The 27,981-nt window shown below is 35.5% G+C and overlaps 1 protein-coding gene across 2 annotated transcripts; it reads left to right on the top strand.

Moving 5' to 3' along the window:
• The first annotated feature begins 68 nt into the window (after window positions 1-68).
• Window positions 69-26,439, top strand: LOC307162677 (regulation of nuclear pre-mRNA domain-containing protein 1A-like). Of its 2 annotated transcripts, none has more exons than XM_079878172.1 (7): window positions 69-369; window positions 6,981-7,110; window positions 7,912-8,018; window positions 8,655-8,749; window positions 9,321-9,447; window positions 21,158-21,333; window positions 23,406-26,439. In XM_079878172.1, exons 1-7 carry the CDS (start codon window positions 219-221, stop codon window positions 23,559-23,561), a joined length of 942 nt encoding a protein of 313 aa, XP_079734298.1. In that variant the 5' UTR covers window positions 69-218; the 3' UTR covers window positions 23,562-26,439. The 2 variants fall into 2 exon arrangements, with proteins under 2 accessions (XP_079734298.1, XP_079734299.1); XM_079878173.1 differs by lacking the exon at window positions 23,406-26,439 and adding an exon at window positions 21,868-21,945.
• The last annotated feature ends 1,542 nt before the right edge of the window (window positions 26,440-27,981 follow it).

Below are 27,981 nucleotides of genomic sequence, written 5' to 3'. Positions count from 1 at the left end.
GCTGAAACTGCTGTCTAGTGTCTAGTGGTCATCGATGCGATTTATAACATCCTCCAACATTGCGCGGTGAGTCTGCGCATGCGCACTGTGGCAAACCAGACCAGCCAGGGAATGTTTAGCTAGCGTGAGGAGTTATTAGCTTTAATATCCTCGACCTTCGGGTGCCTGGTGTGGGCAAGGAGCCTTTTCTACCCAACATTTACTTTATGTAATTGAAAATGTCCGTGTTCTCGGAGCCTGCTTTGGAGAAGAAATTATCAGAACTGAGCAACTCCCAGCAGAGCGTGCAGACCCTCTCTCTGTGGCTCATCCACCACAGAAAACACTCCAAAACCATCGTCAAAGTCTGGCATAACGAGCTGAAGAGAGGTAAGGAGAGGCACATTTCACCAAAAACACCTAGATGAGCTTTAAAATGCGAGATTATGTCCTGTTTTGACGTTTTGAAACGAAATTAAGCAGCTCATGTAGCAAACAAGCTAGTGTAAGCTAGTAGCTTAGCTCATATACATGTTTTGATTCCCTTGCAGGTTATTATTGAGGCAAAACCTCAATTATTGACTGATTTTCTTTATCAATCAACATCACTCCAGCCTGCATGACAATTGCAGTCATTGAGGCACATGTGTTAGGTCAGTTTCACTTCTGCAAACGAGATTTAGTGAGTCTCACAGAAGAAATATGCAATATAATATCTACATTAGATATGTTTTCTTCAGCTGTTGATGCTCCCACTGACCCTGGCAGCCATTTTGAAGCATCTACTCATTTGTTTCCTTACTATGGCATATATTGGGTTTTGGGACACAGCCTTTATTTATAGTATTTTTTTCAGCTCTTGTAAGAATGATGACAGAATGATTGTAGGTGTACCCAGAGTCCCAGACCCTTTCACTTTCCTGCATGTGTTGGGATGTTATCAGACCTCTCTGACCAGGGTCAGCTAGTCTGGTTTAGTTTATCCTAAACAGTTTAGTTTAGAATCTACCAGATCTTTAGATGGTAAGTACGGGGTTTTTCCATCAGACACTCAGTCTGATGGCTATTATTGGTACAATAACTAAAGAAGTTGGCTGTGATATTACTGGTTTACCCCTGAAATTCCAGCAACCACAAATTTGGTTTTGTAAAATTGGTTTGGATGGAAATATAGGGTTTTTCCGGGGTCAAAAATGGTCTTTGGTGTTTGTCGACAGACACTGTCATTCTTTTATTGCCCTCTTTTTTTTTAAAAAAACCCTGTGATTTTCATAGCTTTGTTAGATAAAATCCTTCTTTGCTAGACCTGATAATTATTTTGGTATATAATCATATCAATATCAAAAAGTAGAATAAAAAAAGTAGCATTAAAAAAGTTTATTTTGACTAATAGTATAATTTTATACCATATACAATTGAATACAATTAACAGCTGGCTAACAACAACTTGCTGTGCACTTTTTTTCTGTTTTCACCTCACTCCAGTCTAAACTAGGCTAAATGATTTTTTTTAGGTCATTTATTTACACATTGTCATATAAATAACCTGAAAATACTGTCGTTCATTAAAGTTAAATCTTGCTAACCACTGGGGGTAAGCACATTTACATTCTCATTTTAAGAGGTTCTGAGCAAATTATTTGTTTGTAACACTTTACGATTCGTTAACATTAGTTAATGTATTAGGCTAATAACTAACCATGAGCAATACTGTATTTAATCTTTGTTAATTTTAGTTGTTCATTGTTTGTTCATGTTACTTCACAGTTGCGCATTAACTATGTTCATTCTATTACTACATCACTCACCGATCAAAAGGATTTTGCGGGACAAAAAAAAAAGTCAATGCAGGAAAACCCCTGAAATAGTGAAGCTTAAAGGGATAGTTCACCCAAAAATGAAAGTTATGCCATAATTTTCTCGCCTGTTTCATACCTGTTTAAATCTCTGTATTCTGCTGAACACAAAATAAGATATTTTGAAGGGTGTTTGTAACCATACAATTGTGAGGCACCATTGATTTCCATATTTGATATCCATTTTCATATATTTGAAGAATGTTATGTTTGTAACCAAACCGTTTCTGGTCCCTATTGACTTCCATGGGATGGGAAAAAATACTATGGAAGTCAAAGGGACCAGAAACGGTTTGGTTACACACATTCTTCAAAGTATTTTCCTTTGTGTTCAACAGAACAAAGAAACTCATACAGGTTTGGAACAACATGAGGGCGAGTAAATTACAATTTTCTTTTTTGTCAATCACTTTAATTAGTGCTTCTCGAATGATGCAATGGAGTTGTAATGGATAAAAATAGTTTGGCTGAAATATCAAGTACTTACAACAACTTATATCAAAGTCGCGAGATATAAAGTATCAGTTGGGACTTGATATAAAGTCGCAATTCTGAGAAATAAAGTAGCAATTGGGAGATATAAAGTCAGAATTGCATGATATAAAGTCGCAATTATGTGTTAGTCAGAATTGCGAGATATAAAGTCAGAATTGCGAGATATAAAGTCAGAATTGCGTGATATAAAGTCAGAATTGTGAGATATAAAGTCAGAATTGCGAGATATAAAGTCAGAATTGCGAGATATAAAGTCAGAATTGCGTGATATAAAGTCAGAATTGCGAGATATAAAGTCAGAATTGCGTCTTATAAAGTCAGAATTGCGAGATATAAAGTCAGAATTGCGAGATATAAAGTCAGAATTGCGTCTTATAAAGTCAGAATTGCGAGATATAAAGTCAGAATTGCGTCTTATAAAGTCAGAATTGCGAGATATAAAGTCAGAATTGCGAGATATAAAGTCAGAATTGCGAGATATAAAGTCAGAATTGCGGGATATAAAGTCAGAATTGCGAGATATAAAGTCAGAATTGCGTCTTATAAAGTCAGAATTGCGAGATATAAAGTCAGAATTGCGAGATATAAAGTCAGAATTGCGAGATATAAAGTCAGAATTGCGGGATATAAAGTCAGAATTGCGAGATATAAAGTCAGAATTGCGAGATATAAAGTCAGAATTGCGTGATATAAAGTCAGAATTGCGAGATATAAAGTCAGAATTGCGTCTTATAAAGTCAGAATTGCGAGATATAAAGTCAGAATTGCGAGATATAAAGTCAGAATTGCGAGATATAAAGTCAGAATTGCGAGATATAAAGTCAGAATTGCGGGATATAAAGTCAGAATTGCGAGATATAAAGTCAGAATTGCGAGATATAAAGTCAGAATTGCTAGATGTAAACTCGCAATTGTGAGATAAAAAGTCGCAATTATCTTTTAAAATGTTTTATTTTGTGGCGGAAACAAGCTTCCATAGATTTTTGACTCTATATGTGTATATAGATTTATATACTCACCAGTAATTGCATAGGGACCGTTTATAAGGCTTTGTGGTCGCTAGTGATATCATAGATCTGTCTTTCTTAGATCTTCTGGCAGACATAAACCAGTCTGATCCTGCATAACCACTGAAGGTTTGCCATAATGTTGCACCGTCGTGATAATGGCACATCATGTGCTGTAGGAGTCTGGTTTCTTTGATCAGCTCGGTTGTATTAGTTTATTAGTGCGTTTATTATTAAAGTGCACATTAAACATATTGACTTTAGGTCTCAATCAGGCTTTGAATGCACAGTTTAATGATTCATTTTTGTGTTTGGAAAACTGGTCTAAGTTTGCTCTGGTAATTGTCCTGTGTTTGACCTGTTGCTCAGTGATGGCATGGAAAGCACCTAATGCAGTTTACAGATGACATCACACGATTGAAATGAGTGAACGCAAGGCGAGGTATAATGAAGCCACTGTGAAGTTTGGTGTCAATCCAGATTAGAAATGGCTCCATCTCATACCCGTCAACCCTCCCGTTTTCCCCGGGATTCTCACGTATTTTACCTTGCTATCCCGCTATCATCCCGTTTAAATATTTTCCCGTATTTCTCCCGTATTTTTAATCTTTCTATATCCCACTGGGTGCAAACCAGTTAAGCAGAAATCCCGCAGCTAATTTCATTGGTTAAGGTTACTTAAAGTAGTTTGGAAGGGGAAGGGGAAGGGGAAGGGGGGGTGGGGGGGGAATCGCACGAAGAAAAACAGCAGCATCCCGAGGATGGACGAACATGAGAGAGATGGCATTGGAGACTATGTATGTAATGTATTATGTATGTAATACAGAGATTATGTAATTATTTATGTTAATATCTGCGCAATGAATGTGTATTTAGCCTGCCTCTCTCCTGCAAATTTTCTTATATGGCCGATAACAGTAAGAATGAACATACAGTGAGGAAAATAAGTATTTGAACACCCTGCTATTTTGCAAGTTCTCCCACTTAGAAATCATGGAGGGGTCTGAAATTGTCATCGTAGGTGCATGTCCACTGTGAGAGACATAATCTAAAAAAAAAAATCCAGAAATCACAATGTATGATTTTTTAACTATTTATTTTGTATGATACAGCTGCAAATAAGTATTTGAACACCTGAGAAAACCAATGTTAATATTTGGTACAGTAGCCTTTGTTTGCAATTACAGAGGTCAAACGTTTCCTGTAGTTTTTCACCAGGTTTGCACACACTGCAGGAGGGATTTTGGCCCACTCCTCCACACAGATCTTCTCTAGATCAGTCAGGTTTCTGGGCTGTCGCTGAGAAACACGGAGTTTGAGCTCCCTCCAAAGATTCTCTATTGGGTTTAGGTCTGGAGACTGGCTAGGCCACGCCAGAACCTTGATATGCTTCTTACAGAGCCACTCCTTGGTTATCCTGGCTGTGTGCTTCGGGTCATTGTCATGTTGGAAGACCCAGCCTCGACCCATCTTCAATGCTCTAACTGAGGGAAGGAGGTTGTTCCCCAAAATCTCGCAATACATGGCCCCGGTCATCCTCTCCTTAATACAGTACAGTCGCCCTGTCCCATGTGCAGAAAAACCCCCCCAAAGCATGATGCTACCACCCCCATGCTTCACAGTAGGGATGGTGTTCTTGGGATGGTACTCATCATTCTTCTTCCTCCAAACACGTTTAGTGGAATTATGACCAAAAAGTTCTATTTTGGTCTCATTTGACCACATGACTTTCTCCCATGACTCCTCTGGATCATCCAAATGGTCATTGGCAAACTTAAGACGGGCCTTGACATGTGCTGGTTTAAGCAGGGGAACCTTCCGTGCCATGCATGATTTCAAACCATGACGTCCTAGTGTATTACCAACAGTAACCTTGGAAACGGTGGTCCCAGCTCTTTTCAGGTCATTGACCAGCTCCTCCCGTGTAGTTCTGGGCTGATTTCTCACCTTTCTTAGGATCATTGAGACCCCACGAGGTGAGATCTTGCATGGAGCCCCAGTCCGAGGGAGATTGACAGTCATGTTTAGCTTCTTCCATTTTCTAATGATTGCTCCAACAGTGGACCTTTTTTCACCAAGCTGCTTGGCAATTTCCCCATAGCCCTTTCCAGCCTTGTGGAGGTGTACAATTTTGTCTCTAGTGTCTTTGGACAGCTCTTTGGTCTTGGCCATGTTAGTAGTTGGATTCTTACTGATTGTATGGGGTGGACAGGTGTCTTTATGCAGCTAACGACCTCAAACAGGTGCATCTAATTTAGGATAATAAATGGAGTGGAGGTGGACATTTTAAAGGCAGACTAACAGGTCTTTGAGGGTCAGAATTCTAGCTGATAGACAGGTGTTCAAATACTTATTTGCAGCTGTATCATACAAATAAATAGTTAAAAAATCATATATTGTGATTTCTGGATTTTTTTTTTTAGATTATGTCTCTCACAGTGGACATGCACCTACGATGACAATTTCAGACCCCTCCATGATTTCCAAGTGGGATAACTTGCAAAATAGCAGGGTGTTCAAATACTTATTTTCCTCACTGTATATCGGCCGATATATCTGGTACAGGGTCGTTTTTATTCAGACCTGGGCTTTAGATTAGCAAAAACACAGCAAAGCTAATATTAGCCACTTTCCGACCGGAGGAACTTTTTCACAGTTCCTAGAACTATTGGCTAAAGTACCCGTATGTTCCCGCGGTGCGAACACGCCGACTAGGAACAACTTTAGTTCTAGGAACTCCATTTGGAGGAACTCATTTAGCTCCTACTTCAGAGTAGGGTCTAAAACAGCACTATAGGAACTACCCGTGACATTAGTGTACGCTGATGACCAAACGCACGCAAAACAGCTATATGTAAACACACAGATTATATATTTACTCCAGAAACTAGATACAAGCATGGAAAACAGTGATAGATGGGTCTCTAAACCTTTATGCTGAAGAGAAAATCCAACGCAACTTTGAGGGGACCAAGTCAAACATGATTATGTATTTCTGCTCAGCTAGCAACACTGGACACCAGCCACACGGCATAGGCTAATAACCTTTTTTTTTCATATACTGTCTACTTTCTATAACAATTCTATCTAATAACATGTTAAACAGTACTGTTAGACATATCGCTACGTTATGTTAAGAACATACGTTCTTCGTTTATTGTTGTTTAGCCTAGTTGTTCGTAAATGAGCTCCTACTTGGCCAATGGGAAGAGATTACAGTCTGATCATAATGATCAAGCACAGACAAAATTAGAAGTGTGTGTTTGTTTGCGTATGGGATTAGATGATGGGAGAACGAGGCTATCTTTAGATCCTCCATCTCTCTGGAGATCTCATAAGATGTAGTTTCCATAGCAGTTTTTAGTGTTCAGCTGGAATCAGTAACAAGCGTTTCTCACATGAAACCCAACCTGTGTTCACAGACTCGCAACTGTTTTTGTTGCCTAGTGCTTTTTTGATGGGTATTCTTCAGTTGCCAGTGTGACACATTTTTTCCTCTCGACATTTAAAGCCAATGGTATAAATGATTTGATGTAATTAAAGAGCATATTCTTTTAGATCACAAGTATTTAAAGCATTATTCCTCCCCAGACGGCCTATTAAACCTAAGACGTGTTGTTTTCTTCTCTTTCTCTCTGTACAGCCCAGGTTTCTCGTAAACTGACCTTCCTGTATCTTGCGAATGATGTTATACAGAACAGCAAGAGGAAAGGACCTGAGTTCACAGATGACTTCGCGCCAGTCATCGTCGATGCGTTCAAACACGTTTCCAGGTGAGTTAGACCAGTGTATTTAGTGCTCTTTTAAATTGTTGGTGTTATATTTTTCTTTCTTGCTTAGTGTGTTTAATATATTGTATCAGGGTTATTGAAATATGATGGGCTTACGATGAAATAAAATATAAATATTAGTTGAAAAACAATTAGAAATGCTGCCTTGGCAAGAGTTGAAGCACTAGAATTAACTGGAAATAAATACAAAAATAAAACTAAGGTAATGAAACTGTTAATGACTAATAAAAAATAAAAAATTGAAAAATTAAAACTGAGTCAAAATTTAAAATATATTGTTTTATTACTTAATAAATAAAAGAAAACATAAACAAATATATATATAATTTTTATAATATATAAAATATTAAAAAAAAAATATATATATATATATATATATATATATATATATATATATATAATATATATATATAATATATATATATATATATATATATATATATATATATATATATATATATATATATATATATATTTTTTTTTTTTTTTTATATTTATATTCTGTTTATATTTATTTTCTAATTGCACTATTTTTTTAATAATTAATCATGTCAAATCAACACCCTAGTACATTTTTCTTGTAAAAATCTTCAAGGGAATTTTTATCAATTGAACATGATTTTTTATGCGTTTATAATGCATTTTTTTATGCATTTTTACGCATTTATAAGTATAATACGGTCTTAATTTAAGGCCAAACATTTGCATCTTACTGCAGTGTTGCTACTACTCTTCTTGTGGTAATGTTATATTATTTACCAAGATTTTGTCCTTCCTGTGCAGTGAAGGAGACGAGGGCTGCAAGAAACAGTTAGGCCGAGTTCTGTCCATCTGGCAGGAAAGAGCCGTGTATGAGAATGATGTACTGGACAAACTCTCTGACGTCCTGCGTAAGTAAACCAACTCAAGGACATACGATTCACTACGGAAGCCATGAACCGCAACGTGTAAAAATAAAAAGGAAAAAAAGAATGAAGGCGAAATATTTCGAGATTACCACAATCCTGGACCAAACTTTATGTGGCATGTTGACTTCTACGGAAGACTGTATTCCTGTAATTTTGACTTTAATCTCAATACTTCGACTTTAATCTCGGAATGCTTTGACTTTAATATCAGAATTCTTCGACTTTAATCTCGGAATGCTTCGACTTTAATCTCGGAATGTTTCGACATTAATCTCGGAATTCTTCAACTTTAATCTCGGAATTCTTCAACTTTAATCTCGGAATGCTTCGACTTAAATATCGGAATGCTTCGACATTAATCTCGGAATTCTTCGACTTTAATCTCGGAATGCTTCGACTTTGATCTCGGAATGCTTCGACTTTAATCTCGGAATGCTTCGACTTTAATCTCGGAATGCTTCGACTTTAATCTCGGAATGCTTCGATTTTAACCTTTTTCTTTTTTTTTTACGTTGCGGTTCAGGGCTTCCGTAATTCACTGATTTGAAAGGTTATTGGGAATATTATATAGTTGTTTAGAAAGACTCCTCATGTTGAACGTCTCCTCATGACCTACAGAGGTAGAAAAGAAGGCCAAGAAAAGGCCTTACGAAGAAATTAAGGTGAACAACGATGACTTCGCCTCCCAAAGCTCACCTGGTGAACCTCCACAGGTATGAAAGAACATGCAGATATTTAGCTACGCGTCAGCTTAAAGGGATAGTTCACCCAAAAATGAAAATTAGCCCATGATTCACTCACCCTGAAACCATCCTAGGTGTAAATTACATTCTTTTAGACAAATACAATCGGAGTTATATTAAAAAATGTCCTGGCTCTTCCAAGCTTTATAATGGAAGTGAATAGATATATTTTTTTTAAAGTCCATCAAAGCGCATCCATCCGTGAAAAATATCCATATTTAAAATTTCATCGACTAAAATAACTAACAATAACGCATGGCTTCCCTTCAGAATGCCTTTATTAACCCCTCAGAGCTGTGTGGAGCACTTTTATCATGGATGGATGCACTTTGATGGACTTTGAAAAAAATATCCCCATTCACTCCCATTATAAAGCTCGGAAGAGCCAGGACATTTTTTAATAACTTTGATTGTATTCGCCTGAAAGAAGAATGTCATATACACCTAGGATGGTTTCAGGGTGAGTAAATCATGGGCTAATTTTCATTTTTGGGTGAACTATCCCTTAATCCACTGTGTGAAGGCTTGTTTTGTGTCCCAGACTGCAGATCTGATCCGAGCGCTGCAGGAGCTTGAGAACGCGGCCTCGAGCGACGCTTCTCTCCGTCAGCGGATCTCTGCTCTTCCCCCGGAGGTGCAGGACTCTGCACTATTGCACAAAGTTACAGGTGAGAACACGCATGCAAACCTTCGTCATGTCAGAAGCATCAGAAACATACTGGCTGCAACCGAAATCACATATTCTCTTGAGTAGGGTTGGGTACCGGAACCGGTACCAGAGGGTGCTTTCACACCTGCCTCATTTAGTTCGGTTGAATCGCACTAGAGTTCGTTTTCCCCATTGGTGCGGTTCGTTTGGGCAGGTGTGAATGCGGCAATCGCACTCGGGTGCGCACCAAAAGCGGACCAAACAAGCGTGGTACGCTTTGAAACGAACTCTGGAGCGGTTCGCTTATGGTGAGAACGTGATCCGACCTCGAACAGAACCAACTGCCAAAGAACTGCACGTTTTTGGACTAAACCAGCTGCCGTAGTCAGCTGCACTGTGCATTATGGGATGAGGAGAAATGTTTGTTGACAGTTTGCACTTTAAGCATGGCAGCTCACGGACAAACCTGGAGGTGCGGCGCCTGTTAGAAATTATTAACGTTATTTTCGATCCGCATCCTCGCTTCATTCTCAAATATTATTGTTTGTCTAAAGTGGTGTAGACAGACTATATAATAAAATATGACCAGGGATACAATCAGCCCACGGAGAGTCTCTCCATAGTAAACAGCGGCGTGTTGTCTGCCGGATTTTCCACCTCTTTGTTTACTTCCGGGAGTTCTGTTGGAATTTTCCCGCACGTTAATTCTGACCAATCGAAGTTCAGTTATGGAAGTGCGTTCAAGACACATCTGGCCAACGAGTGATGTGGATGCTGTCACGTGACTGCATTTTGGTTCGTTTTATCAAATCATGAACTGATTCGGACCAGAGCGATCAGTGTGGGGTGAAAAGGAACCAAAATGGCTGAAAAATGCTACAAAGTATCATTTTTCGCCCTTGGTGCGAACCAAATGAACCGAACTACAGATGTGAAAGCACCCTAAGTAACCGGTATGTAACCGGACCGAATCAAAACACCTGCGTGAAGTTGGCCCCCCACCCAACGCAAAACGTCGTCAAACTATGCTCAATCGTTTGTGCTCCGTTTGTGCTGGTTTGTGCTGTAAAAATTTTCGTTTGTGCTGTTTCGGTTTTTTAGATATTAAAAAAATATTTTTAGGTCATTCTGAGGTCACTCAGCCCCCCCACATGCTCCAAATTCACCCAAAATAGTCTCGTTCGTTTGTGCTTCGTTTGTGCTGGTTTGTGCCGGTGAAATGTTCGTTTGTGCTGCGTTGGGTTTTAAAATATCAGAAATTGAATTATAGACGATGACGTCACCAGCCCCCCCACATGCTCCAAATTCACCCAAAATAGTCTCGTTCGTTTGTGCTTCGTTTGTGCTGGTTTGTGCTTTAAAAAGTTTCGTTTGTGCTGCTCCGGTTTTTTAGATATTAAAATAATATTATGTGGTCATTCTGAGGTCACTCAGCCCCCCACATGCTCCAAATTCACCCAAAATAGTCTCGTTCGTTTGTGCTTCGTTTGTGCTGGTTTGTGCCGGTAAAATTTTCGTTTGTGCTGCGTTGGGTTTTAAAATATTATACATTCAATTATTGTTGATGACGTCACCAGCCCCCCCACATGCTTCAAATTCACCCAAACTATGCTCAATCGTTTGTGCTTCGTTTGTGCTGGTTTGTGCTGTAAAAAGTTTCGTTTGTGCTGCTTTGGTTTTTTAGATATTAAAATTATATTTTTAGGTCATTCTGAGGTCACTCAGCCCCCCCACATGCTCCAAATTCACCCAAAATAGTCTCATTCGTTTGTGCTTCGTTTGTGCTGGTTTGTGCCGGTAAATTTTTCGTTTGTGCTGCGTTGGGTTTTAAAATATCAGAAATTGAATTATAGACGATGACGTCACCAGCCCCCCCACATGCTCCAAATTCACCCAAAATAGTCTCGTTCGTTTGTGCTTCGTTTGTGCTGTTTTGTGCCGGTACAATTTTCGTTTGTGCTGCATCGGCCTTTAAAATATTAGACACTGAATGAAAGCGAATTATAGACGGTGACTTCACCAGCCCCCCACCTGCTCCAAATTCACCCCAAACATGCTCAATCGTTTGTCTTCGTGTGTGCGAAGTATTTTTTTTTTTTTTTTTTTACAGTAGCTAGTTGAAGTAACAAGGTAAGACCGAAACGGATTAAATTAATCAAAAGTGAAAAATGTATCAAAAGTGAAAAATGTATCAAAAATTTAATTTTCCACAAAAAATATTAAACATAAAAAAACACACAAATAAAACAATATTTATTAAAGTAATACAAAATACAATACAAAATAAGAGCCTTTCTTAACTGAGCAGTGAGCACCAATAATAATTGAGCACAAAATCAACATCTTATGATTTCTAAAGAATAATGTGACATTGAAAACTGGAGTAATGATGCAGAAAATTCAGCTTTGACATTACAGGAATAAATTACATTTGAATTATATTAAAACATTAAAATATTAATTATATGAAAATATCTATTTATAGGCTAATCATTTTTCACAATATCAGCAGCACTCCCAAACTGTTATACATTACAGATTACTTTATTACTTTTATTTAAAGGTAATTATTTACCTTACAATAAAGGCTGTCTCAGAATTGTAATGCATTAGCTACTCCAGTTACTTTCACCAAAATAACTAAAGTAGAACTTAACATTTCTAAAACGACTAGGGCTGTAACAATATGCAATATGAAACCGAAATCCCGACGCTCCATCCACGAACCTGTGTTGCAGTGTGAGAAGGCAGAATCGCGACACACCCCTTCCAACTCCAGAGTCCAGATCCAATGCTACTACATCTTCATATCACTATTATTTGAAGTTAACATTATAAAATACATAGACTTACACCACAAAAATAGTGGAGGATAAATTCTTTAAAATTGGTCAATTCCAGCGTTATGGACGTGACATTTGCGCATATAAATAATCAGAAAATGCACTTAATACCAATATATTGAAACGTCTGTTATATATCCATAGGCTTCTCCCTTAATAAAGGAGTCCAGACATTAGAAAAATATCAGTCTACTCATGCGTTTTATATTTATGAGGGAAATAGCATGTGCGTTACATTTTTTTTGTAATTCTATGAATTACACTGCGCAAACCAAAAGTAATACTAGCCTACCTACCGGATGAAGAAGCGTTGTCTCTCCGCAGAATATAAATTATTCATTTTATTTAATTTTTCGTGTTTGCATTTATGAGGAAAAAACAATGTAACGGACGGAGAACTGCGTTACGGACTGACCGCTCTAAAAACGGCACTAAAAGACTGCTTTAAAACTTTCACAGAGACCTCAAACAGAAAGCACAAAGCCTTTCTTTAAGGTGAAATTCGTTTTGTATTAATTGTATCTTAATTTTAATCATTGTTTCATCTACCAAATGCCAGGATTTAATAGGCAAAATAAGAAGTAAATAGGCCTATATCAGACAATAGATAATCAGGACATAGAGGCGCCGGCGCCTAAACTGCAGTTGGTCTCATAAATGAACCGAAACTCAGCGCCTAGGCCTACTTGCATCACAGACATGTCTACTTTTAAACAGAACAATTCAAAACGAAAGAAAACAGACTGCTCTCTGCGTATGTCTGAAATGTGCATTTCTCTGTGGTGCGTTCACGAAGATGCAGGCTGGTTGAAGTCACCGTCATTTAATGGGCTGGTGAAGTCACCTATAATTCGCTTTTCATTCAGTGTCTAATATTTTAAAGGCAGATGCAGCACAAACGAAAATTGTACCGGCACAAAACAGCACAAACGAAGCACAAACGAACGAGACTATTTTGGGTGAATTTGGAGCATGTGGGGGGGGGGGGGGGGGGAGGGGCTGGTGACGTCATCGTCTATAATTCAATTTCTGATATTTTAAAACCCAACGCAGCACAAACGAAAAATTTACCGGCACAAACCAGCACAAACGAAGCACAAACGAATGAGACTATTTTGGGTGAATTTGGAGCATGTGGGGGGGCTGAGTGACCCCAGAATGACCTAAAAATATAATTTTAATATCTAAAAAACCAAAGCAGCACAAACGAAACTTTTTACAGCACAAACCAGCACAAACGAAGCACAAACGATTGAGCATAGTTTGGGTGAATTTGAAGCATGTGGGGGGGCTGGTGACGTCATCAACAATAATTGAATGTATAATATTTTAAAACCCAACGCAGCACAAACGAAAATTTTACCGGCACAAACCAGCACAAACGAAGCACAAACGAACGAGACTATTTTGGGTGAATTTGGAGCATGTGGGGGGGCTGGTGACGTCATCGTCTATAATTCAATTTCTGATATTTTAAAACCCAACGCAGCACAAACGAACATTTCACCGGCACAAACCAGCACAAACGAAGCACAAACGAACGAGACTATTTTGGGTGAATTTGGAGCATGTGGGGGGGCTGAGTGACCTCAGAATGACCTAAAAATATTTTTTTAATATCTAAAAAACCGAAACCGCACAAACGAAAATTTTTACAGCACAAACCAGCACAAACGGAGCACAAACGATTGAGCATAGTTTGACGACGTTTTGCGTTGGGTGGGGGGCCAACTTCACGCAGGTAATCAAAACGCAGATTTCGGTGCCTCATTTCAGTGCCACTTAAATGCCTCAGCTGTCGGTTGAAATGTTTGCCCTCTGGTTCTCCGAAACGGACGTCAGAAGCATCATCACCGCATGTGATCGCTAGTTAACCCTTCGTGTACGATCGTTCACAGCGGTGTGATTAATGTTCAGATCGCGTCAACATCAACTTCTAAATTCAAATCTGCGTTTGCTCGTTGGCTGAGCCAGAGACAGACGCTCAGCGCTATCATAACTATTCAGTGTTTTCAACCAGATAAGGTTTATTTTAGGTTTCAGACTTTTAAATACACATTAGTACTAGCAAAACAACATGTATAGTTAGTAAAATACACACTGATCTCTATGGAAGCAGCAATAACAATCCTTTCAATTATAAATGGATGACGTGTTTAGATACACATTGAGTAGGTAACTATAAAACTGACTCTCTTCTTCTCACACTCCAGCCTCTTACTTTAATGTATTTCGGGAGAAGTGGATGAATTGACGTGATAGGCCTAAATTTGACACATTCAATTCTCTGAACTGCCGAACATGGCGCCCATTGTGTGTTATAGATCAACTAACATGAATCATGATCATTATAAAGGTTTCTTAAATGACAAAACACATTCACTTTCACTAAGAATAAAAATATCAGCCAAGGACTGACTGACATGTAACGCAACCAGTTATTTTCCCCGTCATGTTTACTGTGGAAATGTAAAGTCGATGTCCCTACAAGAACAGACCGGCGTACATCTCATAAATTATTCATTCAAGAATGTGCAAATTTACTGCAGCCTTGAGTGGATCCTGACGAGCGCTCATTGCCACAGTTGTAAACGTGACGGTGTTCTTCTTCCGCGAGGGGTTTCACGTGACGCATTTAAAGTGATGCTTCTAAAATAACGCTCACCTTGTGCAGGACGTGCAATAAGTCAAGAGAGGTGTCGTATTTGGCCAGAGAAGTAAAAATTTTTTTAAAGAATTGCTGAAATTTAAAGCTGGTTTGTAGCACACCAAGAATACAGACTTTGCTGTTATTAGCACTGTAGTGTTATTTAGTGCTAAATTATTGTATTTGGGTTAGGTGGCTTAGGTTTTATTGTGAATTTATGTACACTTTTTTTTGTTTTGTAATTAGACTAGACTACTTACAGTACAGGCCAAAAGTTTGGACACATTACTATTTTTAATGTTTTTGAAAGAAGTTTCTTCTGCTCATCAAGCCTGCATTTATTTGATCAAAAATACAGAAAAAAATGTAATATTGTGATATATTATTACAATTTCAAATAATTGGTTTTCAATTTATTATACTTTAAATTATCATTTATTTCGGTGATGCAAAGCTGAATTTTCAGGATCATTACTCCAGTCTTCAGTGTCACATGTGACATCCAGTCAATCACATGATCCTTTAGAAATCATTCTAATGTTCTGATTTATTATGAGTGTTGGAAACAGTTCTGCTGCCTAATATATGTGATGAATAAAAGGTTAAAAAGAACTGCATTTATTCAAAATAATTTTTTTAATTTTTTTATATAAATCTTCTTTATTATCACTTTTTATCAATTTAACACATCCTTGCTGAATAAAATTATTGATTTAAAAAAAAATAAAGAAAAAAATTACTGACCCCAAATTACTGACCAGTAGTGTATATTGTTGTTATAAAAGATTTCTATCTTGAAAACATTTGCTTCTTTTTTTTTTCTTTTTTTTTTTCTTTTTCTTTTTTTTATTCATCAAAGTATCCTAAAAAAGTATCACAGGTTATGAAAAAATATTAAGCAGCAGAACTGTTTCCAACTTTGATAATGAATCATCATATTAGAATGATTTCTAAAGGATCATGTGATAGACTGGAGTAATGATCCTGAAAATTCAGCTTTGCATCACCGAAATAAATGATAATTTAAAGTATAATAAATTGAAAACCAATTATTTAAAATTGTAATAATATATCACAATATTACATTTTTTTTCTGTATTTTTGATCAAATAAATGCAGGCTTGATGAGCAGAAGAAACTTCTTTCAAAAACATTAAAAATAGTAATGTGTCCAAACTTTTGGCCTGTACTGTATATTTATAGATTTACTTTGAAATTTTAATATATAAATTGTATAAATTAATTTTTTTTCAATAAAAAAGCCGTTCTTTAATGTCATTCACCATCGTTTTGAGGTTCTCTTTTTTTTCTTTTTTTTTTTTTTTTAAGTATTGTTTTGGCACCGGTATAGAAAAAAAAAAAAACGAGACTCAACCCTACTCTTGAGTAGGTAATTATTTTGAAGAAGTAAATGCGTCATGACTAGTGGTCGACCGATATATCGCCGAGGCCGATATATCGGCCGATATTCGGAATTTTTTAGATATCGGCATCGGCCGATAAATCTTTCCGTTAGGCCGATATATTTCAAAACAGTTTGTGACTGTGCATTAGCGCTTTTTTTCCACTGACGCGAACAGAGCGAGCGTGAATGAACTGAATACACTCGCTCTGCTCCGCCCAGCACCATAAGACAAGCCACTCAGAAGTGAAGCAGACATCTGACAGACACAGTAAATGACCATTCGCATTCGCTTTCTAACCTGACGCTACATTGTGTTACACACAAAAACACTCCGGCGTGCAGCAGAGTCTATTCAAACAGTACCGTGATATGTCAGATCCGCAGCCCAGCGGTAGCTCCAGTGGGGGTCACAGATGTGATATAAACGAATTCAAACAAAACTGAAAACATTTTACCTCACAAACAGTCAAAAATCCTGTGACTGGCTGTTCCTCAGATACGCGCGTTGTTCTCGGGTTACATTTAAACTAGACGCTGTTTTCCAACGGACTCGCGTGCACGGAAAAGCATTACAGATCAGTTGGTCGCGTGAGGTGGATGAGAAGAGTAAGAGAACACGATGTAATAATATTACATTTAAAAATAAATCCTTGAAAATGTTACTCACTATCTACTGTATTTATTTATCCATGATTGGCGTAATATCGTGTGTAGTATACATGTTAATTTCATGTATGTCATGCAAATACATGTGACGGCTTGCAACGTTTTAAAGAAACAAACAAGCAAAACTAAACACATAAATCATTATTATTTAAATATACTTGAAGTAAAACAACCTGTTTAAAGTAAATAGTGTAAATAAACTATGTGAGATTTATATTTAACTATGTATTGTACATAAAATGTATACTGTAATTGCACATACTATTTTGTCATTAATTTATGAATATTGTTTAGATTGGTTCATTAATGATAAATGTTATTTGTAACCTGCAGTAAGCAGCAGTAATTATTTATGTGACTGAAAAAATTACTGTAAATATTAAAGCAGACAAGAAGCTGCACTAAAACTTTATTTATTGAAGTGTTACCTTACCTTTTTGTTTACATTTTAATTTCTTAGAAAATATTTATTATTGAAAAAAGAATTTTGCATAAATAGTATGTACAATAAATGTTCATTTAGTTTCACCAATATTCTTTATGTCTCTCATTTACTGTATTCACATGTATTGTATTGGCCTCATATCGGCCAATCGGCCAGATTGCTTTCTCAATATCGGCATCGGCATCGGCCATTAAAAATCCCATATCGGTCGACCACTAGTCATGACCACTAAAAAAGTTGTATATATTATAGTGCTGGGCAATGATTAATCGCATCCAAAATAAAAGTTTGTGTTTACATAATATATGTGTGTGTACTGTGTATAATTATTTTGTATATATAAATACACACAATTATGGTGTACACCGGGATACACTGCTCTACAGTAATTTGAAAGTGATTGCAGTACCAGTTTTGGCCACAATCTTACATACGGTTCCTTTAAATATAAATATTTTATATATTGATCACACATTTTTCTTAAATATATACATACATGTGTGTGTATTTATATATACAAAATAATTATACACAGTACACACACATATATTATGTAAACACAAACTTTTATTTTGGATGCGATTAATCGTTGCCCAGCACTAATATATTATAACTGTAATCTGGACGCACTACATCCGCCATGTTGTCATTATCATGTGACCTACCGTCGCTTCACTGTCATTCACAAATCCTCTCCTGTGGCCTCATGGGATATTAAAGTGTCCATCATAAACACACTTCAGAATCCAACCGGAAGTAGTAGATCATCCGCGTATTTTCACCTGCTCTGTGAATTCAGACATACGTCTTTTGTCTCATACTGTTTTTTACCTAATATATAGAAGGGAAGTGTGTGATTTCAGACGTAGACAATGTATTAAAAATCCGAATTATGATTTATGTTGACAACAGTATGTGTTCAGAAACGCTAGGGCAGTGTTATTTTAGTTTCATTATAGTTTTATTAATATTTTGAATTAGCTTTTATTTTTATATTTTTAGTTTTCATGTTAATTTTAGTTACATTTTTAGCTTTTGTCAGTTTTAGGTTTCATTTATTTTATATTTATTTTTATTTTATAAAAGGGAAGAGAAACCGGTTTGTGATTTGTATAAGAATTTCATGAGTGTAAAACATATTTTAATAATACGTCCTTTTTAAAAATGATATTAGACCGTTTTTATGCAGAAAATATATTAATGGACATTTTTAAAAAGGTTTCTCTTGGAATAATTGTAGAATTTCTATCAGATATTAAATCGAAAGATTCTATGTAATTGTTATTACTGTTGTTGTTATTGGTATACATGTCTGATTTTGTACATTGATTGTTTTTTAAGACCAAATTGTTAAATTATTGTATACAATGTATTGAAGTGTAATCATAATTATTTAAAATAAATAAATTGAAATACTGTTGATTGCCATGAATATAGCCATTGCTGATGATATGGCGTTAAATCATAAATAAATAAACATTTCAATTTTAGTTCATTTTTATTTATTTATTTCCAGCCCTATTGTGAGCACTTGAGCACTTTAACACATAAGGAATATCCGCGTCTAATATCTGATTTGGCATGTCGTTTATTTTCTGACTATAAAAATGTCGAAACAATGCACAGTATTTTCTGGCTCTTGTTTTAAATGATTTTATACACTTGTCGTCAGTTGTCGTTGTAAAAGCAGAATGTGGTGGTTGGTCGGTGTGGTATTATTCCCGCCCCTCCTCCGCTGTGATTGGACGGCTGGGTAAAAAGTGACAGTGATGAGCACTGCATTTTACATAAAGATGAAAATTTTTCAACTTTTCTTTTCCGGAAAAACACTCAGCGCCTCGTTAAGCTGCTGACGATTTTAAAGACTGTGCTTGATCAAAAAACACTTAATTTTTTCAATTAACATAAATCTTTTCAATAGTTTTAGTAAAAAATACTCACACTTTTAGAGGAAAAGGTTCAATGGGGTATTATATAGAGCAATTTTAAAGAGCCTTTATGCCAAAAGGTTTTACATAAGAAGCAATGTATTAAATGATTGGCATAATACTTTACATGTTTAACAGGTTATTTTTATTTATTTATTTTTCTTATGATTTTATTACACCTATGATTTATGCTTAATAATGGCACATTTTGCCCGCAGGCGATTGCAGACCATCAGTAATTAATAAGCAGTGATCTAACTTATATATACTGAATTAAAATGAAACTTCTGATATTAATGTTGTTATTATTAATTGTGAAGACTTCAGATGATGCCAGCTTTGAACTGACATAATAAACTATCAAATATTAATCTTATATCGTTTATTATCCTAATATTGTAATCATTATGAACACAAGTTGTAATTGCTTTCTAACGTGTTCATTGTGTCGTCTTATTAACTGAGCTAAGCACATGACTTATATTATAGTATAATAATACATATATTACTGCCATATGGACATTACTTTGATACACTAATCTTTGACTTCCTAAAACTGAAACATTGAAGCAAGCATCTTGTGTAAAGCTGCTGTTTTGTTTTTTTTTACTTTAAAAGTGTACTTTTTATTTCACCTTTATTAATATTTTGGAATTGGCTTTTATTTTTATATTTTTACTTTTCATGTGAATTTTTTGTTTGTTTTTATTTTAAAATGATTATAAATTTATTTGTAAATTTACAACAGGTGTTGGTGACGTCACTTTGTAAAGAAACTACGCGTCTCTTGACTGAACACATCATGCGCATGACGTCACTGTTTTCACAAATTCACAAAAGTTTGCGTTCTCAGGCCCCAAAACGCGTTGTTGTCTAAACGAATGAAAAGTTTTCTGTATTTAGTTGAAAACGTTGGTGCGAACGGCCCCTTAATAACTCTGTGTTGAAGTGATATGCATTGTGAAGTGCTTTTCAAATTAGGGCTGTGCAACAATTAATCGCATCCAAAATAAAAGTTTGTTTTTATAATGTGTGTGTACTGCGTATAATTATTTTGTATATATAAATACACACATATGCATGTACATATTTAAGAAATATTTGCATGTATATATATATATATTTATATTATATATATAAATGTAAATATTGTATATATAAATAACACATATTTCTTAAATATATGCATGCATGTGTGTGTATTTGTATTTATATGTGACCCTGGATCACGTCACCAGTCTCGAGTCGCACGGGTTTATCTGTGGCAATATCCAACAATACATTGTATGGGTCAAAATTATCGATTTTTCTTTTATGCCAAAAATCATTAGGATATTCAGTAAAGATCATGTTCCATGAAGATATTTTGTACATTTCCTACCATAAATATATAAAACATGTATTTCTGTGAGTGAGTGCAGCACAATCGCCAACATAAATGAACAACTTTAAAGGAGATTTTCTCAATGTTTCGATTTTTTTTGCACCCTCAGATTCCAGATTTTCAATAGTCGTATCTCGACCAAATATGGTCCTATCCTAACAAACCACACATCAATGAGAAGCTTATTTATTCAGCGTTCAGATGATTTATAAATCTCAATTTAAAAAAATTGACCCATTTGACTGGTTTTGTGGTCACTATCAAATAATTATACACAGTACACACTAAACTAACTTTTATTTTGGATATGATTAATCGTTGCACAGCCCTAATACAAATAAACTTGATTAGAAGTGATATGTAGTGTGTCGGTGTAAGACTGTCCTGCTTGTGTGTGTGTGTGTGTGTCAGATAAAGAGTCAGGGGAGCGTCTCTCTCGGCTGGTGGAGGAGGCCTGTATGCTGCTAGCGGATTACAGCGGGCGACTAGCGGCGGAGATCGACGACCGGCGGCAACTCACACGCACGCTCGCCATCTTTCTGCAAACTCAGAGAGACGGCCTGGCCCAGAACGAGCAGAAACTAGAAGTGGGTAAACTTACTGACGTCACATTTCCTTTCCTTTTCATCCTCTTCTTGCCTTTCTTTCTCCAATTCTGAGTTTTTTAGCTTGTGCATGTTAAAAATATGTGCAAGTCTTTACCACTGTACTAAAAATCCAACTTTATATCGCACTGTGATCAGAGATGCATTGGTTTGTTCTGCCTATAGAGGGCAGTGAAACTCCAATATCAAGCCATTTCAGCAAATCCAACACTGAATTCTCTTAAAGGGACAGTTCACCCAAAAAAAAAAAAAAATCATTATTTACGAAGTTTTTCCAAACCTGTATTAATTTTTTTTTTCTTGTGCTGAACATGTAGATATTTTGAGCTGAAGAACAGTTTTTGGTCCCCTTTGACTTTCATACTATGGAAGCCAATATCTGAAATATCATCTATTTTTATTTTTGGGTGAACTGTGCCTTTAAGGCCTGTGCATGAGACACTCTTCTGGGCTGGTAAGTATAAAACACAAAGTTCTAGAAAAAGTTGTATGGGCATTAACTGCTTCATTTTCCAGCCTTTGCCAACAGGTAGTGAGCAGCTCCCGTGTTCCTCCCGATGCCGTCTTTATTGATCAAATACAAATAAAAGAAAAAAATACAAATCTCTTGAGTGTGCTTTTTTTTTGCTTATGCACTGGCTTTCACAAATATATCCTTATTCTTGAGTCCAGCAGTGAAATAACTTGCTGTGGTTTTTCTGTAACACTTTTCAGAAACGTTATATGCTTTTACATTAGTTTTACAGTAGTTAACATGAACAATACTTTTGCCAAATATATTAATTTTGGTTAATTAGAATCAAAATTGTGTGTTTATAAGTGCTGATTAACAAATGCTGTAAAAGATTGTTCAATTTTAGTTCATGATGCCAAATGCATTTAAAAGTTTACGTTTTAATTTTACACACTAAGAGTAAAAGTATGAAAGTAACGTGCGAAGAAAAGCATTGTTTTAAGTAAAATTTAACTTTTTCATTCGGACCCGTTTTAAGTTTGATTGCAAACTCTTAAGGGTTAAAATTGGATCAGATTATTTATGTAGTTAAAGTCCATATTTCACATCCAAATGTAAAGTTGACCTCGCGTTGTAGAAAAACAGACATTAACGGTAACACTTTACAATAAGGTTAAGTTGTTAACATTAATGTATTAATTAATATTAACTAAGTATGAGCAATGCATTGTTACTGTATTTATTAATCTTTGTTAATGTTGGTTAATAAAAATCCAGCTGTTCATGTTAGTTCACAGTGCATTAATGTTAACAAATACAATATTTGATTTTAATAATGTATTAGTAAATGTTGAAATTAATATTAACTAAGATTAATAAATGCTGAAGTATTGTTCATTCTTAGTTCATGTTAACTAATGAACCTTATAATAAAGTGTTACCACATTAACCATATATAAATTAACTTAATTAAATCAGTGTAATTTATAACACATTCATCCTAACATATACCCTGACAGACATGTTATATATGAAAATATTATTTTGGTGTAAATTAAGGCAATTAATTCTGATGCTTTCTAGTGTTTCATTAGTGACAAAAACATGTTAAAGAGTTAAAAAAAGAATAATTTAATTTATGTTGGAACAGAATAACGTTCTTAAACTTTTAAACTCCTGTCAATTAAACCTTAATATAGTATAAAAAATGACATATGAGACGGGGAACATTTATGTCAAGAACTTCACTTAAACAGAAATATATATATTCATCACGTAATGTGCTTATATAAACATAAATGTGTAAAAATATCAGCAGACTGTGTTGTTTTTGTGCGTCTGTGTTTAGAATAAACAGTAAAACAAATCAAAACCGTAATACATTACAGAAAGACTTCAGCTTTTCTTGTTGCATCGGTTTAAAAGCCTTGTGTTCAATATATAAAGATTAAAAAAAGAGGATTATTGGTTGTTATTAAGAGGTTTTATTATTGGACTTTATTCATTTATTTTTTTATTTCTATTTCAAAAAGAGTGTTTTGCACAGCACCTAAAACACCGGTTGTCCTTTGCACTAACAAGATGTGTGTTTCTCTGTCAGGAATACAAGCGTAAACTGGCCCGAGTGTCTCAGGTCCGGAAGGAGCTTCGGTCTCGTCTCGGAGGACTCCCGGATCTCTCCCGACTCCCGAGCGTCACGGGTCCGTCACGGGTCCGCCTGCCGTCCTCCGGAGAACTTTACAACCCCTCAAACTGAGCTGGACTCTCGCCCGTCAACTTCTCCTGGTGACTTTTGCTCTGGCTTTAGACTTGACCTCCCCTGGCCACTGTTAGCGGACGCATTGATAATAAAGAGTTTCAATGAGGAGCTCCATCATTCATGCGGTTTCACTTCAACTCACCGTCCCCCTCTGGGATTAGAAAGCCGATGTGCATTAGGATCAATGCAATCAAAGTTATTCTTGGATTACAAATCAAGGAACTTCAGATTTGTTGCTTTGTTTTTGGAAGCGTCCATTAAAGTAAGATAATTATTAAATACTTCAGCTCCTCTCTCGCTCGTTTGATAGTTCTCCAGATTTGTTATTTTTCTATCTTTGCAGTGAATATTCATTTCAGTGCAGTGTCTTATAATCAGCTGCTGTATTTTAGTGCGGCAGTGCTGTAGTTAATGTAGGTTTAAGAATGGAAGCTTGTGTCCGACACCGAATAAAACATTTTAAAAGATAATTTATCTTACAATTGAGAGTTTACGTGTTTATTTCTCTGAATTGCGAGATAAAGAGTCAGAATTGTGAGATAAAGTCAGAATCGTGAGATATAAAATCAAAATTGCATGATATAAAGTCGCAATTGCGAGAAAAAAGTCAGAATTGTGACTTTATAACACGCAATTGACATCTTTTCTCAGAATTGTGAAGATATAAACTCACAATTGGGAGTTATAAGGGGGAAAAAATATTTTTGTTTTTCTTTTCTTTTGTTTATATCTCACAATTCTGATTTGATAACACAATTGCAACTTTATATTTTGCAATTCTTACTTTATAACTCCCAATTGCGTGTTATAAAGTCAGAATCGTGAGATATAAAATCCAAATCGCATGATATAAAGTCGCAATTGCTTGTTATATAGTCAGAATTGCGAGATATAAACTCACATTTGCGAGAAAAAAGTAAGAATTGTGACTATATCATGCAATTCTGACTTTATATCATGAAATTGACATCTTTTCTCAGAATTGTGAGATATAAACTCACAATTGGGAGTTATAAAGTCCAATTCTAAGGGAAAAAATACTTTGTTTATATCTCACAATTCTGAGAAAATATGTCAATTAAAAAGTCAATTCTAAAATTATATGTCAATTATAAAGTCAGAATTGTTAGATATAAACTCACAATTGCGTGATATAAAGTCCGGTTCTAAGGAAAAAAATACTTTTAGTTTATATACAATTCTGACTTTATAACACAATTGCGACTTTATATTTTGCAATTCTTACTTTATAACTCCCAATTGCGTCTTATAAAATCAGAATTGTGAGATAAAAAGTCGAAATGACCTTTTCTATGATTTATTCTGTGTGGAAAACAAGCTTCCATGTATAAGAGCTTTGCAGTAATTGGCAAAGAGATGTTTCCCTTTTGGGATCCAGCAAACAGTAGTAGAGTATACCGTATAATATTCCAGATTTTAATCTCTTTTGGTGTAACTATGAAATCATGAACCCTTTCTGAAAGGTCACCGGTCCTTTGCAACATTGATCAAACACTGTTGATCTTGTCCTCTTTTCATCCACACACACACAGTGCTTTGGTTCAGATGATTTATTGGTCATTGTCCTTCTCGGTTTGTTGGTTGATGAGTTTATGTGTTTGTGCGTTTTACTGTATGGTCCGTCATCGGTCATCTGTGATGAGAAGAATCCGTTTCCTCCGTAGCATCTGAAGGCGCCGCCGCTCTTCGCCTGTGAAACTTTTAACTTATTCAGTTGCGAGTGTATTTTATCATCAGCCTTTGTAAATAACGTGTCAGTCTGAGCCAAATAAAGCTGAAGGCAAAGGATAAAATCATTCTTTTACTTATTTTCTTAGATTGTAATGAAACGAACATGTACAGTATTTTTGCAAAAATTGCACTTTGTTTATTTTTTTCCTTTACTAATTTTTAATCCACGTTCTCACAATGTTGTGGAAAGAGATGTCCCGATGTCCACAGAAACAAAGGATTCTGATTGGATTTGATCACAAAATCTTGGTTTTGGTCTGGATCAAAAACGTCAGTGTATGTTCAAAACTTTTTGGTAATATTGGGATGTCTTTGATCCAAAAAAAAAAAAAAAATCTTGATTTTTGGATTTCAGGAACAAGTATTGTATAAAATTGGTCAAATGATAAAAAAAACCAAAAAACAAAAAAAACATTTGTATCTTGACTTATACACATTTCTATTTTATTTTGCTCTTGATTGGTTTAACAGTTAAAGTAAAAAAGTAGAAGTAAACATTTTTGCGCCATAAAATAATCCCACAAACCGCTGTCAATATCAAACAAAAAAATAATATATTTTAATATCTAGGCACAATCATCAGAGATAATCCGTTATTGCATGTATATTTGTTTGTTGTTGTCGTGAGTCACATAAGAGGATGAGGGGGAAAAAAAAGAGAAATTATTTTTAATGCTTTCAGGTTCTTTCGCAGATTTCCGGCGTTCCTCCGAGGAGTTCTCTGCGAGAGAACTCAAAAAAACTCATTTTTTTCCATCACCATGTCCCTCTTGTGCCTCCGTAGGGGTCTGAGTGTTTAAAGGAGATTGAATATGGAAGGGGATGTTTGTTTGTTTGTTTATGTTGTTTTCTTTCTCTTCAAATAAAAATATTAAAAGTTACCCCACACTGACGATTGGACCTGGTGTTCTTTATCCAGCCGTCTACACTGTGAAACGCATCTGGAAAAGTGTGGATCTGGATCAGGGTGAGAGATGTTGCTTTAAAAAATCCGGCACAGAAAAAGGAAGATGGATTACCTGAGCCTGGATAACATGGGATTTTATAATGATCCAGATTACGTGTTTTTAATAACTGGGCCCTGGACTCCTAAAAAGTGGCAAAACATGATTTATCAATTTAGTCACTTCCCTATAGTTGAAAAGGACTGAGTACATGATTCCAAAGGGAATTCCCATGAAGTCAATAAGGATCTTCAGTTACCCTTTATTTTAAGGTGTCATTGTGACAGTGTAATTATATATTTAAGTACTGAGTAATATTAAGCAACTACATGTACTTAGGGTTAGGGTTTGGTTGAGGGTTTGTTGCATGTAATTATGCATAATTTACTGTTATTACTACGGTAAGTACATGTAACATAATGTAACAAGGACACTGTAAAATAAAGTGTTACTGAATCTTCCAATCAAATAAGATCCGTCAAATTCTAGTAGATGTTCTGTCATCAACATTCCATTTGGAATTATTAGAACTGTGTTTGGGAATGATGTCTTGCTACTGGACGGAAAGGAATTGGGCAAATCCTTATGAAAATGTCTTATTGAGAACAATGTGTTAAAAAAGACCCGACTGGTTTTGTCATATGATGTGAGTAATAAATATGAAATATGTACAATGAAAAATTTCTGTCCGGATTGGTTTCAAATTATATATATATACATATATATATATATAATATGTGTGTGTGTGCATGTATATAGATAGATAGATAGATAGATATGTATATGTATATATAATGATTCTCCAACTACAGGCACTTTTGTGTCCTTGGCCTTTTTTTGTAAATAAATAACCAAACAAATGCACAAATAAATTGTCATTATGAAGTTCATGCTCCAACATCCCAGTAACCACCAAATCTTGCCCCTGTTTTCTTTTAAAAATGCTTTTGCAAGGCTGTTTATTAGCAGATTTTGCAGTTTTATGCTTGTCCCCAACCCAGACTGGCCCTCTTTGAATGTAAAAAAATGATATTAAAGGATGGATTTAAAAATATTTTTTTAACATGTTTGTCTTAAGGACAAATAAAATAATATCATATACCATCGAAATTCCATATGTATATCACAATTTTAAACTATTTTTTGAATAAAATAAGTCTGTCCAAAGGTCATTTCCACCTCCCTCAACAAAATCCAATTTAATAGATCCACCTTAAATATTTTATTTACTTGGTAATCATGGAAATAATAGTGAAAAGGACTATTAGTTGAAGATGAAACTTTAGGCACATGTGCTCTTCAGCACTAGAAAATAAATCAAAGGTAACTCAAGCTTATATACAGAGTATTTTTATTCAGCGTCATTTCCACCTTGGCTGTAGTTCGGTTGAATTATGTACAACAAATATGAAAATAATGTATGTTTATTACGAGTAAACAACATAATAAGTCCAAAAGTAGCTAAGCCTGACATGAGGGTGTGCTAATATTGCCTAACACTGCTAAAATGTCATTTCCACCTCTGAGAAGTTACAGGCATAGCTTTGGACATGATATATGCTGCTTTTGTGCGCTATATTTGCATGTTCTCATGACATATTTGTGCTTTTGGACTGAGAACTTTATATATCACCATTCCAGTACACTCTATATTTATTTTTATTTATCTATATTTATATGAATGTTTTGAGCAGGTTCATATAATTTGCATATCATTTGTA

This window comes from Squalius cephalus (genome assembly GCF_949319135.1).
Source record: "Squalius cephalus genome assembly, chromosome: 8".
Classification (NCBI taxonomy): domain Eukaryota; kingdom Metazoa; phylum Chordata; class Actinopteri; order Cypriniformes; family Leuciscidae; genus Squalius; species Squalius cephalus.
Note: the sequence above shows the minus strand (reverse complement) of the source record. Positions and strands in the feature narration are given on the sequence as shown.